Raw genomic sequence first — 16,175 nt, 5'->3', positions numbered from 1 at the left:
AGCGATGCATCAAAAGATTGATGCTAGTCTTTGGATCCCACTTAGGTAGATCTCCAATCTTCGTCGATGCCAAAGTAATCTTCTGACGATCCTTCCAGAAAGTATAGGTATTCTATTAACCATCATAGGAAACTTTGCGATCGTATTACCATGGCCTTCCCAGAAGTAGATGGCATGCATCCATGGCAACAATGTCACACCAAACTTCGTCAAAGTACTTCTAACCGATTGAAAATGAAACTAGGTAGCGACTATTGACAACCACCTCATTCCCTTTTTGAAACCATGATAGCTTGTATGGCTCGGGATGCTTTTCGATGGTCAGATTCAGTTTGGAAATGATCTCTCAAGAGATGATATTCTTGCAGCTACCTCCATCGATGATGACGTTGCAAACTTTTTTTTTTATAGTGCAGCAAGTATGGAAGATGTTGGTCTACTTCCAATCCTTTTTCTCCTCTATTTTTGCTATGAGTAGGCCCTTTCGAACAACTAGAGCCTCTCATTTATCTCCAAATAGCACGGAATCATCCTCCTCCTCACCTGCTTCATCATAAGTAGGCTCTGGATCCTCGTCGGAAGATTTTTCTTTTTTAATCAACAACTGCTTCCTAGGACATCCAGCAAGTTTGGGACACTCGTTTCGGATATGCCCGATCTCACCACAATTGTAACATCTCAGTGTAGAAGATCTAGTTTGGACTGGTCTCGAGGCCCTTGTATCAGAAGCACGGATAGGAGGGGCAGGGGCATGGTTATGCCGCACATCCCTTTGGCTGTCAACTGTCGAAGCTCGATTGCTTCACAGGGGAGGTTTGGGTTAGGGTAAAGATCTTCTTTGCAACTGATCCTCAATCACAACAGCCCTATGGTATGCCTCCTTGACTGTCTATATAGTGTGAAGTCTCAGGGTGTCTTGGATCTACTGTCAGAGACCTCTAAGATATCACGCGACCATCTGCTCCTCACTTTCCGTCAAATCATTTCGTGCCACCAGCTGATAGAACTCCTCCATGTACTCATCTATGGATTTGGGGCCTTGCCGAAGATTCTACAGGTGCGATACAAGGTTTGGGTGTAGTTGAACGATAGGAATTGCTCCCTCAATATCTTCTTCATCTTCCCCTAATTTTGAATTTTTGATTTGCCTCTGCGCTCTTGAGTTTTCTTCAATTGTTGCCACTAAGCAGAAGCACGATCAGTTAATTTAAGGACGGCAAGCTTTATCTTCTTATTATTAAAAAACTCTTTGTATCTAAAGATATGATCGATTTGATCCAGCCAATCAAGGAACACCTTCATTTGTAGACTGCCTGAATATTTCGCTAAATCTACTTTGATAGAGTCAAACCAATGGGTTGATTGCTTGAACAATTCTCCATGACCCTCTTGTCGGTGTGTGGAAAGACCCCCAATGAAAGAGATTTTTGAGATCTGAAAATTTTTCTTCAAATCTGTGATCGTCAGGTTCCACCTTGGATCTTGCATCCCAGACTTCTAATTGCATAAGATGCACAGTCAGATCTGTCACTTGTCTCCTCAAATCTTCGTACTTCAACATCAAATCCTGTTTCCATTGCATGATTTCTTCATGAGCTGCTGATTGATTCGTAGGTTAGTTCTTCTTGCGACCACCACCCGCCATCTGAACTGCAGAAAAGAATCAGCATTCATGGATCTGAAGGGTTCTGATACCAACTGACGCAGTCTTTAGCACGGCGATCATTGGGGAAGCAAGATGGAAGGCACATGAAATAATGAAAGACGGAGAAAAGAAGAAGGCACTCTCTTCTCATGAGTTTTAATTCAATAATCTTCCAACAAAAATTGATTACAATGATGGTCAAGGGCCTTATTTATAGTGTAAAAGTCCTAAGTTAATTAAAAAAAATTGAAAAGATATAAAATATGAAATAAATCAAAAACAGACCTATGTCAGATTAGGATTCTTACGCACTCCTGTAGGCCTGTCAAATGATTGAATTAGGCTTCAAAATTTACAGTGGCAGTAAAGTAGCCAATCTTGTAAAGCTTGAAAAGAGCTTTCCAAAATAGGGTTAACTTAAGGATTTTGACATCGAATGATAAAGTTATGGCCGTTCTAGCTCGACAGTGTCAGAATTCTGCAAGAATCGGTGCTATCAGGATATCCCGGATCAAGATACCTTAGATTAGGATACCCCATATTAGGATACCTCAGATCAGGTGCTATTTTCGTAGTTGCCGACCCAAATATCGAGCTAAAATACATAGGGCTGAACTATTTGTATCCAATTTGATGTACAGCCCATCTGGCACGTGAGCTTCCTTCGTTATCTTGATTGTTATGACATCTGCGTCAGTAGTCAAGTCAGGAGATCGAGTCGAAAGGAGGAGTAAGGCAAAGATGTCTTGGTCTATGATAGCCTCGAGGGTGTCACTCGTTCGCAGCTTCTCCCAGGTGGCAGTGGAGGAGGAGGAGAGGGGACAAGGGCATCCATCTTGGCCTGGGAGATAGTGTATTTTGGCTGATTTTCTCGATACGGGAGTAGGCCAAGTGGTTAAGGCCATGCAAGCTGAGATGGCTGTTCTCCCACGTTTGCTTTGCCACCTTATTGTCCGAGATAATATAAGTGTAAGGATAATATAACAGCATGTAGGGAGAATATAACCATGTGCAAGAACTAGTATAAATGTAAATGTGTGCAAATTCTGTACATGTAAGATAAGAAATTAAATTATAATGGTCAAAGAATTGCATCTTAAAGTCCTATCAAAGAAAGAATCTGTTGATAAGGTGTGCTTTGATATATTAGTTGTGAAGAGTATAGTGAATCCAAGTGCTCTTTTCCCCTTCTCCTTCTCTATTTTTCTAATTGCTGATTTGTTTTCAAGATTTTGTAATTTTAAGAATTTTTATATTTTGACTATGATTGGTGTAATTGTTATGCTTCAATGTTATGCTACCCTTCTTCCATTGGCCTATAAACCCCAAGTGCCTGTGAGCCACCAAAACCGTTATCATGGTCAAGGGCATTTTATGTAAACGAAAATGTATATTGTAAGACTGAATTTGTGATCTCGAGGCATGTATAATCCCTATCCTTAAGATGATTATTGCCCTTACTATAAATAGTTTGTCGCGGAATTTTTAATATTGCAATTCATCTTTAGGATGCAACAAGATCATCAGAAATCTACAGGTGATAAAACTGAAGATTTCTCCTTTTTGAACTTCGAATGAAATTTGATTGTAAGCAAAAGAAGAATAGAGAGAAGAGAAAACTTCGAATTTTTTTACGTTTGATGGAAGGTCACAAATGTACTTATATAGAAGACTTGTCTACCAACATGCACGGCTCTTTGAAAAATCATCTTAAAAAAGATACGATTTTTCTTTTGAAAAATCATGACGGTGGAAAACTAACAGCCATTAGCCACAATTTATTTTTTTTTTTTTTTAAAATAAAATAAATCAATAATGTAAATGTATGTCTTTAATTCCATCATGCAGCCCCGTGTGCCCTAAGTGTCCAAGTGCCAATCTATATGATTATATAAATATGCAATCAATCATCCCCTTCAAATTTTAGAGGTTCCCTCTAAAACATTTTAAATAAGTAAAGTGAGTTCTTACTTTTAAACCAAAGGAAAGTTTTATAACCTTTTAATGTGAGATAAAAGAGCATAAGCTCTTTCTACATCTCTCATCTCTATACTTATACTCACTTTTCCTTTAATGCACGATCTACATCCGTAAATTCTAACATTTTAATCAAAACATGTTCCATGACTATCACATAATTCAATCTTGCGAGCTCAAGTAAATAGAGATGGATGACAGAATGTTATTGAATCATTTAATAAACTTAAGGGATTAATTAATTTTTTATAATAACAAGGTGATAAGTAAAAAATGTTTTAAACTTGAGATGGTGTTTTGATATTTTTTTTTGCCTTAATATGTATATATTAAATTCCTCAATCTGCCTATCTCCATGATTTAATTTGACAAATTTGGAGAAAAAAACTGGCTAGCAAATTTTTGTGAGATGTATGGTGGAAGCATAAGGCTTGAGTTGAATCTTACTGATTTAAATAGAAGTCTTATACGATAATTTTATATACATTGTTGGAAGAAATTAGAAAAGGTACTACCCTATTTTTCATCTAATTCTTCTTGTAACTAGAACAAAAAATTGATTTAGATTTGGCTACCTGAACTTCATTAATATAAATAGAAAATACATATATGTATTAGTTTTATCATTTTTAATGGAAGTAAATGGCTTAGAACCCCACTTTTTTGAAAATTCTTGCTATTCTCTATTATTTTATTGAGATTTAAATTAAGAAAAATTCTTTCTTCCACTTGATCTGATCATTTTGTGATTATATATAATTTTATTAATATGCATCCAAATTTATGATAGGTACATTTCTCTTGTTTCTTTCCATCAATATAAACAAAATTGTTTATAAATAAGTTACGGTTCAGGATTTTTTTTTTTTGATTTTTTGATGATTAGATGCAAAATGTTTTGCTAGTGTGGACCTGCCAACAGAGAGATTGACAGACAACATTATATAGTCATGACTTAATATTAGAACAGATTCTGCGAAATACGAATCTCTTCATGTAAGATTTTAACCATATAGGGTCTAAATAAACATATATTATTTTTTTAAACTCCAGTATATATATACTATGCATCATCTCATGTCTAAAGAAAAATAAAGAAAAAGAACTAAATAACATCGTTATAAACATTCACTAGATGCGTGCTCATGACTCAAGAGCTATGAAAATTTTCATTGGAAAAATAGTTTTCACTTAAGAAAAAAACCCAAACTAAAGGTCCAAATTGGGTGGATTTGGTTGGGTTTTGAGAGCCAACGGCCCCAACTAAAAGAATCCAATCCAACTTATTTGAATCTTCAGTTTTCCATTTGAAAACCTGTTAATTCATCTGAAAAATGCAAAAAAATAAAAATCCTAATCTAACCCAACTTAAAATTTTCAACCCATTCATCATTTGCAGGGTATCAGATTAGATCAGGTTAATTCAATCAGGATTAAAGTAAATGATGTCGGAAGCTTGGCTATATAAATATGAGTTAAGAGTTTAGTTTTGTTGATATTTTAAACCCTATAAGGAACAGCATTTAGGCTTGATTTGGGTTAAGTTAAATTAGATGCCCTATTATGGACCATTCGAATTGGGTTCAGGTCCGATCGAGTCATCCAATCTTTAAAACCTATCATATTTGAAGCTGACTTGATTTTTTTAAAGACAAGTCTAAGCTAACAAATTTTTCATCAACGCTATCCAACCCAAACCAATTTTATTCAGAAAAACATCATCATGTGAAAAGAAACCAATTCTAATTCTAATTCTAATAATCACTTCCCAAGTCAAATAGCAAACGCTGATAATTTCAAATTGGCCACTTCATATACAAACCGTCCGATCAATGTTCCTTTTCAAGGATCGATCTTCTGCTTCCATCCAGCCGTTCAGTTTCTATTTCCCTCTCAAAATTTCCATCCGTCAAATAAGATCGCAAAGAAAAAGACAACCTAAAGACGGGAGGGGGAGGGCGAAGAGAATTTTCCCCTCCAGTTTCGTGGCGGCCAGACCTCTTCTCCAAGCCCCCAGCCCACCGCCGCTCTTCTCCCCCAACCCTCTTCTTATCTTTCCAGTTAAACTCCCCTCTTCTCTTCCATCTCTTTTTTTTCTCTCTCTGCCGCCGCCGCCGCCGCCGCCGCCGCCGCCATGAAGGGACCGGGGCTCTTCTCCGACATTGGGAAGAAGGCCAAAGGTCTCAATCTCTCTTACCTCGGATTCATCCCCAAATCAGTGTCTTTTATTTCTTGGGTTTTCGGTCTTTTTTGCCTTTTTTTTTTTTTTCTGATCTTGTTCTCGTGGTATTTAGATGTGCTGACAAAGGACTACAGCTGTGACCAAAAGCTAACCATCTCGACCAACAGCGCATCTGGAGTGGTAACATCACAGATACTATTTTTCATTTCTTAAAAGAAATTTTAATCTCCGATTTCTAGTTTTATTTTCTGTTCTCGGTTCTGTGAAGGATTTGATTGGTCTCAAGGGATATTTCTACTGTTTCTATGTTTCGGATTGATGTCTTTTTATGTTGTGAAATGCTAGGGTTATTGATATATTAAATCGTGTGACGCGATTTTCTGATTACTTTGTGGAAGATTTTAGTGTTGATCTGATCTTTGAGTTAGGTTTTCTCTTGTTAATAACTCTTACAGCTAAGTTGGTCAATATTAGAAGTTTGCCTAGTAATTTTTTTCCTTCTTTTTGATGTCTTTTTTTTTTTCTTTTGCCTGTAAGTTGAAAAGAAAGTATAACTTATGTTGCATTCTTTTATGGTCAGATTGCAGAAGTGTTCTTTTTTGCTAATGTTGTATTACTCACTTTGTGAAATATATATTCATAGTTGTTGTTTGCATACTTGAATCGGCAGTTGTTTTGTTTAACTGTTGTAATTACTGGATCATTTTACAGGATTTACATGTGCCTGGTTCTACGAGAAAGTGCTAATGAGTTTTATTATTGTTTTCTTGTTGTTGTTCGGCCATTCTATCAGTTGGATCTGTACATAACCCATAAATCCTTTCCTCTGCTTTCCCCTATTGGGTGTACGAGGATTTCCCCCTTATTCTGTCTTGATCAGAAAGAGTGATTGTTTTGTTTAGAATTTCCCCTTTGTTTTGTTTAGAATTTCCATTCCGTGATATTCTGGATCATTCTTTCAGCCTCTATATATTTTCTAAACGGGCCCATTTAATTCTTCATTTTCTCTTTCATTTCTTATGTGCATGCATTTGTATGTAATAATTTAACTTTGACTGGGATCTTGGCCATCCAATTTGCGACTCTTTTTCTAAAAAGAAGAAAATAATTGATAGCTATGTGATAGCCTGTTTTTTGGTCTAAATGTCATGACTAGTTCTGGTAAAATATCCCAGGGAATCATCAAATCCAATCTGTGGTCGGTGTGACCTTTTTATCAATATCACATCTTTTAATCTATGCTGAAGATCTTAGTCTCCCATTTTCTGTTGCATGGACATAGCTTACTGTTATTGTTAGGTTGTCCAATCTATCTGTTTAAGGACCAATACCTTGTCATGCAATGGCTTGAAGCCAAATAGGAGTCCTGGAGGAGCTGGGGCAATATTTCTGGTGTGTGAAAAAAAAAAAAAAGAAGGGTGAAGGTGGGAGGTGTGAGAATTTCAAAGTTATGGGAACATCTTTAGGTCAACCTAGTTGAGTAGGAGGAGCCACATGACTAAGTTTGAAAGTTGATGCAGAAGGTGAATGCCTTTCTTGGATGTTATTGGAGAATTGCAAAGGATGAAGGCTTGAGTTCAAATATGTGTCTCTTAGAGGGACCAAGGATATCATCTAAGTCATCTTTGATGAATGTGTTTCGACCAAAAACTTTTTTTTTTCATTTGAATAATAAGGGCAAGGGAATCTAGTTTTAATTCCCTTGACCATTCAAATTATCTCTATTTAAATTCAGAGGCATGAGAGCAAGTTCTGGTCTCTAAGAGGGATGAGCTGTCTGAGAGGTATAGGAACATATGAGGTGCAATGTTGGAACTGATTTTTAATTCACAACTTTGAAGGATGGAGTTAGAAAGTGTGCAAAGAGGAAAATTGGAAGTTATAATAGTGGGTTTGCCAACAATGCAGTTCATGACTAATGCTCTATGTTTTTAATTTTTATGGTGATTCACCATTTATTATGATTTAAGCAGTCAGGATCCTACTGGAAACAGCTGCTTTCACCCATAGATACAGGGGGCAAGTATGGTAAAAAGCTGGAAGTGGAAGGGTATTATCATATTATTTGGTCTCTCTTTGTGCAATGGCAAAGCAATGATAACCACTTCTCTCTTTCACCACATCCCCTCTGGGCAGTGCAACAAGGTAGATGGATCCCAACAAGGATGTTGGTCTCACAAAAATGGGGGAGGGTGGCATAGGTGGTGGGGGCCAGAGCAAGGTGGTGCAAATGGTGCGTAGGGGCATGGTGGGAGGGAAACTGGTATATTTTTGTTGCTGGTGGCCATCAGTGAATAAGATGTTGCAGGAATATTGACATGGAGGATAAAAGTGGATGGAGATGGAGGAAGATCTGTTAGACTGTTCCTTTATTGAATTGGGATGCTGATCTATTTAGATTGGATGGTCCATTCCTTTGATTTTTCCCAAAAGAGAGATAAGAAAAGGAACCTGTTGTCAACTAGTTGCCTACCACTCTCCTATACTGCCCTTCATTAGCCGATGGTTGAGATTGATTTTGCCAATCTTATAAAATTAAATAAAGATGCACTGTAGCAAAATGTAATGATAGTTGTCTGTTCAAGGGCTAATTACAAAAAGGTTGGAAAGTGAAAAGCTTAGCTTCTCAGTTGGTTGTAAAAAAATTAAGAGCAGCTTATCATGTTGGATGGTAGATGCATATATTGTTTTATGAACTTGTGGATGGTTGTGGCATGCAAAATAATCATATGTCTGTGTGATGCTATTCCACTAGGATTTTTTGTTGGTTACTTGAAGGAAAAAGATAACTAAAGTTTTGCATCACTTGATTTGACTGATTTGAGGAGAGAGTTCTAAGTTGCCAGAAAATTGAACTTTTGGAATTACACTGGATTATGTTGGCTTGGACAACATTGAACTATTTGGTAGATATAATTTGTGGGGAAGGTAAAGCATTGCAATTAATGCATCTGATTGATGGTTTCTTCATAGTTAAGTTGGTAGAAATGAGATTATACATTATCAACCAGCACAATCTAGTGGCTATTTACCGAAGACTTATTCAAGATGGGGTTAGGTTGTCAGGTTAAGGTTGTCAATTCAACTTGGATATATGTTTGCGATTTATTATGTAGATCAATATAGATGGTAGATAATCCAATGCAAATTTTATTCAAAATAAGTCATGTTTTGGTGGTTTTCTAGAGTTCCCTTTTTGAGGCATTGCTTAGGATGGTGAACTGGGGGGGATTATGAGGGTGAACTTCTTCTTGTATTTGATGAACTACTAGAAAGGTGCCTTCAAATGAAACAGAGGCTAAATGCTTACTGCATAAATCCTATGGTTACCAAATGTATTTTGGAGGCATACTCAGTGGGAATAATGCAAGATATCTACCATTATATTCTGTCATTTGAAATATATTCTTCATTTCATTCATGACTGAGTGCGCAAAGATTGATTACTTATTGGTATTTTCTTTTTCCTTTTTATATTTTCATATCATGACCATCTTTTTTTGTGGATTCATTGCTTACATATCCTATTTCCTGTTTGTTTATCTTTCGAGTTATAAAGATGGATTTTACTATAGCTATGGGTTACAGATTTGCAATTTTTATGCATTACTATCAAAAATCTACGTGAAAAGCCAGTTTTTGGAAGACGAGATCTGAAACTTGGCTTTTGGTTGTGAATGATCCATTGTTTTGAGGGGTTGGAAGGTTAATATTATTGTGGAAAGAAGAAAGTTTTCGTTCTTATTTTTTTTTGGATCGTAGGCGTGATGGATTTTATTATGGTTAGTATTGTCTAAGATTGTTCTTCTACTCTTTTAAGTCTGATTTAAGAAAAGCTTTGCTTAAAGTTTATAGATTGGCCTTGAAAATTGCCTCAATTTTGTTATCGCTTCCTTTTTTTATTTGTTTTATTTAAAAAATACTTATCTTCAGTTGATGCATAATGCATATTCTTATTTATTGACATCGGTGTTTCTAAATGGACTAATTTTTTTCAGTGAAATAAAATTAAAAAATTAGCATGATGCATAAATTTTTGTTCGGTTGGAAGGGAGATTAGATGACATAAAAATTGTCATTGAATCGTCACAAGGAGATTTGGGGTTTAGATAACTAATCTATAATTTTGGGTTTTAGATAACTTTTAATAATTAAGTTCTTTTAAATATCTTTACTGTTGTATTTCCCCCATCCATCGCTTTTTATTATATTAGATCGTACATTATGATATTAAGCAAGTCTCCGTTTGAGGCTTGAAGAAAGATTTTGTGAAGATCAACTTATTATGATACAATATTAGCATTGGTGAATTTCTAGGAAAAGTAATGAAGTTTGACCATTGATGCATGTAGTAAATATTGCTATCACCTAAAGTATATAAAGGTCAATTCTCTTGGTGTAGCTTCCTTTTTTTTTGGAAGTGAGCTGCTATTCGGCTAGCTGCTTTAGCTGTTTTATTTGCAAGTTCCCAATTCATTTGTTTGCCAAGAGTATAGTATTCTACCATAGCTTTCTGCTTGGAACTATTGATGATATCTTTTCACGAACTACAGATTTTTTTTTTTTTGACTTTCTTGAGAGATGCTTTTCCTCAATCACTTAGGACTTGTCAACCTTGTTGAATTTATGACAATCTTATAAAAAATTCAAATTTTGTGAATCTATTTCAAATCTTTTTAATTTTCCTTTGCCTATTCATCTAGCTTATAATGTTTTACATCTCTATTGCTCAAGCGTTGTGAGCACCAGTTTTTTCAAATTCTTGGTATTTTGCTAAATAGTGGACCTTTACTCTTGTCAAACTAAGTGCATTATATACATTTAAGATTGGAAGACTTGTTATAGATACCTGGGTATGCTTCACTACCATTGCATCATGATGCCAACATATAAAAGCATCATTGCATATGGCATTTGTCCTTTTCTCTTGTTTTGACCTTTTTTCTTTGTGAAGCACCATATCTCTTTGTAAACATGTCAAGATATATTTCTAATTTTCAATTTGCGTGCATTCTAATGTACTGTGGAGTGGTAGTAATGTTGTAATTGCTTTTACTTTATGTTTTTCTCCTAGAAATATCATGGACTTTTTAACCACTTGCAGGTCAAGTGCTTGACCATCTTAATCTAACTATATGAACCATACAAAAGCAAATGCTTGAGATGCAGTTTGTAAATACTTGGCCTTCTGTGTTCTAGAGTGAATTTGCTTGAGATGCAGTTTGTAATACTTGGTCTTCTGTGTTCTAGAGTGCCATATTAATTGTACCTGCTTGCAGAACTATACTTTCTACTAAATTGAAAAAAAAAATCTTTTGAACTTTTCTCCCATTTGTCTTCAAAAATTTGGTAAAAGCTAAAAATGGAATTTCAAAACTAGTTCAAGATGATGGTTAAGCTGGATGTAGTCTTCAAACAGACTCGATATGGGTATTGTTAATAATGTTAATATATTGGTTAACTGTCAATATTAGGTATTAAGTACTAAGCACTAATTAGTTGTTATTATTTATATGGTCATTTTATCTGAAAATTTATATTGTTATCATCATTATTATGTATAATGTATTTTATTTTGTTTTAAAATAAAATGCACCTGTATGTGGTCATTTGATAATTGTCAGTATTAGGTACCAAGTACTAAGCACTAATTAGTTGTCATTATTCATATGGTCATTTTATCCAAAAAATATACATTGTTATCATCATTGTTATTTATGATATATTTATTTTGTTTAAAATAAAATGCACCTGTATATGTGGCCGGCATATCGAATGTGCACTTTCTTGTCCCTTGATTGACATGCCATCTTTTAAAGCACCGACACTTGCCATGCTGGCATGCCCCCTGTTAGTGGCACTTAAATCCTTGAACCTAGTTATATTTGGAGAACTCTTTTGCATAATCAATTTGTTAATGTAACACAAGAATTCACCATGCCTTTCTTGAGCATGTGCTGATATTAAGTTTTTATGATAAAAAAGTATGATAGAAGAAGGTATGGATCCCCATATGAAGGTGATTGGGTGATGTAAATCTGAAAAGGAAGAAGGGAACAGAGAAGACAACTTGGCAATGGTGGTGAGCAGAAAAACATGAGCCATGAATATTGTAGGATGATGTAATCCTGTGATCCCATCGAAGCTTAATATTTTATAGCAGCATGCCTGGTGTTACAAAATGCTTGGCCGGTATCTGTTTATCAATCCTGACCTATGAATATTACTGTATTTGGCTAGTGTTTTAAGCATTCTGCAAATCTCCATCTAGATGGTTTCTGCAAGACCTGAAAATTCTTATTGAGTTTGAATGGATTTCTTACTTTTCCAGATACAATGCCTTGAAACTCAGAAGTAAATTCATAATGAAGTTTATGGGACACCACCTCCTTTTCTGCATATTATCTGCACCCTATTAATTGATGCACGCGCTAAGATTTGAGCTTGCTTGTCTGTATGAAAGCCTGAACGTGAAATAATCTTAGTGGATTCCATACCTTCATTTCTATGCACAGTTGTGTTCTACGACATGCAAATAATTCGTATGGAAAAGTGACATTGCATAATTTTGTTTGGTTATGTGCCTCTAAGTGCATGCATCCTCTTCTTCATTATTAAGCTCAATCCCAAAATGAGAGGAGAAAAGCCTATCCAATTTTCTTTCCATCTCTCTAAGAATGGTCGCATACCCCTTCAGCCCATTCCATGACCCACTAGTGTCTGATTTTGGATTGAAGTGATGCAAATGTACTGCTCCATATTATTTAACCTCTACTCTGCTCAAATCTCCAAAGGTACCTTCCTGAAAAGGCCCCCTTTTTATTATTTGACCTCTTGATTACTTATCTTTCTTTATCATTAAGTTTGTGGGCACAACTCATATCTGATCTTCAGGCTCTGTCTTGCCTTATCTCTACTTCCAGCCTTAAAAGAGATCACTTTTGACATGCTGCTTCTTCATCAAGACATATATTGGATCCTTGAAGATTGACAAAAGACACAGCCATGGTTCTGTTGCATAATGCTCAACATCAGACATCTGCAATTAATAATACATTCTACAACTATTATAGATTTGACTTTTGACTAACTCACCCTCCCCCCACACACCCAACCCCCAACCCACCAAAAAAAAAAAAGAAGAAGAATGCCAAGTTTTCTGTTTGTTGAAGAGAAAAGCGCCTTGTGTAGCACAATGGAAGTATACTATTAATTGGAATACGGGATGAGTAATCGTAATACTTTTGGCCATATAGTCTTTCTTGATACCCTGGGCTTCACATCCTCTTCAAAAATGTTCATTATTTTGTATTTACTTTTGGACCTCTGCTGTCCCTCCAAAACTGTATTTCTTCGGCAGGAGATGCTGATGTCTCATTCATCTTTTATTCTTCCGAAATTTCTATAGCCCTTTTCACCCTTCCCTTTAATTGGGATCTTGATATCCCTGTGGATGTCAGGTGATCTTTCAGATGGCTTTTTGACATCTGTTTTCAAATACCTAAATTCTTCAGCTTCTTGAAGATATTTTAGATTTGTGATCTGACAGAATCTTAAGGATGAACTTAGATAATTTGTTGATAGGTTCTGCTATGTTCAGAACGACAGGCTAGATTGAAAGTTATCCAAAATCTAAAGTTCAGGACAATAATTCATCAGAAAAGTAGAAGAAAAAGAAAACTGAGGATGATGGCACAATTGGAGCAGATTATCATCACTATGAAACTTACAACTGAATGAGGCTTAAAATTTGCTTGAATTAGTGTATTACTATTGGCAGTTTCATTTATTTGAACTTCACATTTGTTAAATTAAATGTAGCTTTGCATGTTTGATTGTATCATTTAACATATCGAAAATGGTCTGAAAAGAATATAGAATTCATGTGTATTTTCCCATGAGTTCTGTGCATGTTGTTGGTGTATGATACTTTCTATCACAGCTTGTCTGGTTTGGTCGAATGCTCTTGTTCTCATTTATTTGCTCACTGCATTCTTCATTTTGTGCAGCTTGTCTACCATGCTCACCATTATTGGTCTTTCTATTCATCTTTTCTATTCCAGTGGTGGTCATGATCTTAATTAGTTTTGACATCAGTCTCCTTATCCGAACTTCTTTTGCAAAAGTCAGACTTATTATTGTGTAGCGTATGTTACTTTCAAAATAATCTTCAGCTTTACATTTGATTTATGCTTGCATTGGTTACTATCTTTACATTGTTTCAAATTGCTGATGGTTGACAGAATGAAAATGCTGGGATGTTTGTGTTCGTGTGTGTGTGTGTGTGTGTGCGCGCGCGCGCGCGAGCTAACACCTTTTTAACAGATTTTTGTATTTGCTATGTTTTCCTGATGATAACAATGTAATTTTCCTTTGGCTTTTGTTGCTATTCTTGTGACATAGTTAATAAATAACTATTCATTTGTTGGTAGTTGTTAATTATTGGCAGATTGATATTATCACAATTTTCTCATTTATTTGGTGGTTTTGTTATCTGGTTTGTGGTGTCCATGTAGTTTCTCCCTATAAATATGTCTAGTAGGAAAGTGATACCTAATTTTTCTGGTTATTTTCAGGGCCTTACTTCTGCTGCAGTGAAGAAAGGGGGCCTTTATTCTTTTGACATTGGTACACAATACAAGTACAAGAACACCCTTATCAATGTTAAAGTCGACACAGATTCAAATGTTTGTTGCTGCGACCTGTCCTTCTTATGGCTATCTGAACTATAAATTGTTCAACAATATAAGGGAGTGCTTTTTTCAATGTGTACCAGGTCTCAACAACTCTGACCATGTTAGAGATCTTGCCCTCTATGAAAACAATTGCTTCTTTTAAGCTGCCAGATTACAATTCTGGGAAGGTAATGACTGTTCCAAGCTTAGAAGAATTGTCACAAAGCTAATAGTTGGCTACTAAAAGACATATTACCTTTCTTCCAGCTGGAGATTCAATATTTCCATCACCATGCAAGTTTTACCACAGCTGTGGCCTTGAAGCAATCATCTGTTGTTGACCTCTCCGGGACAGTAGGTGCCCATGGCATTGCTTTTGGTGCAGAGGCTGGTTTTGACACATCTTCAGGAAGTTTTACCAAGTACAGTGCTGGAATAAGCTTGGGAAAACCTGATTATAATGCTTCCATAATTCTGTAAGTTTTTAGTCTATTATCACATTCTCTAGCATTAACATCATCCCATACAAGGGGTTGATATAGAAGCTAATCTTTTTTTCTTTTTGGTAATTTCGTGACAATTTTTTACTAGGGCGGACAAGGGAGATGCACTCCGTGCTTCATATGTGTACCATTTGGATGAGAGTCAGAAAAATGCTGTGGTTGGAGAAATTACCAGAAGGTTCTCTACCAATGAAAACACATTCACTGTTGGAGGGCAATATGCTCTTGATCCCCTAACTACTGTGAAGTCGAGGCTGAACAACTCTGGGAAGCTTGCAGCACTTCTACAGCATGAGCTGAAGTCCAAGTCGATTCTGACCATCTCTGGTGAGTTTGACACCAAGGCCTTGGATAGAACTCCCAAGTTTGGTCTGGCACTTGCTCTCAAGCCATGACTTATTTGTGGGTAGAGGGTGAAACTTGAATTTTTTGGTTGGGTCCAGAAGTTATGGCTAATAAAATTGTATCACAGAGATTCTTTTGTTGAAATTTTGAATCACTGTGGATGATTTGGTTTATGCCTTTATTCACTATTTCCCTTTTATTCTTGGATGTAACTTGACCTGTGGTAGATTTGCAAGCTGCCCTTATTAGACTGGGAGAAATTACCACAGTAGTTCCTGTCTTGCCGAATTTGCACTTGAGAATGATATGGTTTTAACTTTGCTTCTCTTGGCTTTGAACTATGCGAACAGCTCACAGAATTCTATTGATGGTACCATGGGATTTTCTCTGAATGGACCGACAGGCAAAGCATGATGGAGATTTGTTTTCTTTAACCCTTGAGTCTTCTCGTGTCTAGTACAAGGAAGCATTTCTGGATCTGGCCCTTGGTTTACTGCCAACAGTAATGTGTTCATCCCTTGGGGTGAGTTAAAAGCTACTTTTATAAATTGAAGAAAGCTGTGCTTTGCTGGGTTTGTGTGTGATGTTTTGTTCTGCAGACCTTTGTTTTACCGAGTCTAACGAAACATTGACAGCACTGTAATGTAGCAAATAGAGCTCCTTAGATTGTAGGAATATGTTTTTTGTAAAGATTGGTTAGTTATATCTCCAAACAACGTTCATGTAGTTTTGCCTTGCTAGAGTTTATCATCCTGCCTGTTCAAATGAGCTTTTTATCTACCCTGGGAAGTTCTGTATCATTCAGCTATGAATAATGGCTTCTCTGTTGGGCTGTGTTACAGGAGTAT

General features: G+C 36.0%; 1 protein-coding gene across 1 annotated transcript; it reads left to right on the top strand.

The window, feature by feature from the left end:
• Window positions 1-5,556: 5,556 nt before the first annotated feature.
• LOC105057937 (mitochondrial outer membrane protein porin 5) lies at window positions 5,557-15,652 on the top strand. The gene is made up of 6 exons (XM_010940660.4): window positions 5,557-5,802; window positions 5,917-5,984; window positions 14,381-14,491; window positions 14,581-14,667; window positions 14,747-14,955; window positions 15,071-15,652. Exons 1-6 carry the CDS (start codon window positions 5,757-5,759, stop codon window positions 15,375-15,377), a joined length of 828 nt encoding a protein of 275 aa, XP_010938962.1. The 5' UTR covers window positions 5,557-5,756; the 3' UTR covers window positions 15,378-15,652.
• Window positions 15,653-16,175: the final 523 nt, after the last annotated feature.

The sequence above is a fragment of the Elaeis guineensis genome, chromosome 15, assembly GCF_000442705.2.
Source record: "Elaeis guineensis isolate ETL-2024a chromosome 15, EG11, whole genome shotgun sequence".
NCBI classification, from domain to species: Eukaryota; Viridiplantae; Streptophyta; class Magnoliopsida; order Arecales; family Arecaceae; genus Elaeis; species Elaeis guineensis.
The sequence above is the reverse complement of the archived record's forward strand: the minus strand, read 5'-3'. Positions and strand labels throughout refer to the sequence as shown.

Coding starts and splice junctions, on each gene's coding strand:
- LOC105057937 (XM_010940660.4), top strand. CDS start 5,757: ATGAAGGGACCGGGGCTCTTCTCCGACATTGGGAAGAAGGCCAAAG. Junction 5,803..5,916: donor CATTGGGAAGAAGGCCAAAG/GTCTCAATCTCT, acceptor CGTGGTATTTAG/ATGTGCTGACAAAGGACTAC. Junction 5,985..14,380: donor CCAACAGCGCATCTGGAGTG/GTAACATCACAG, acceptor GGTTATTTTCAG/GGCCTTACTTCTGCTGCAGT.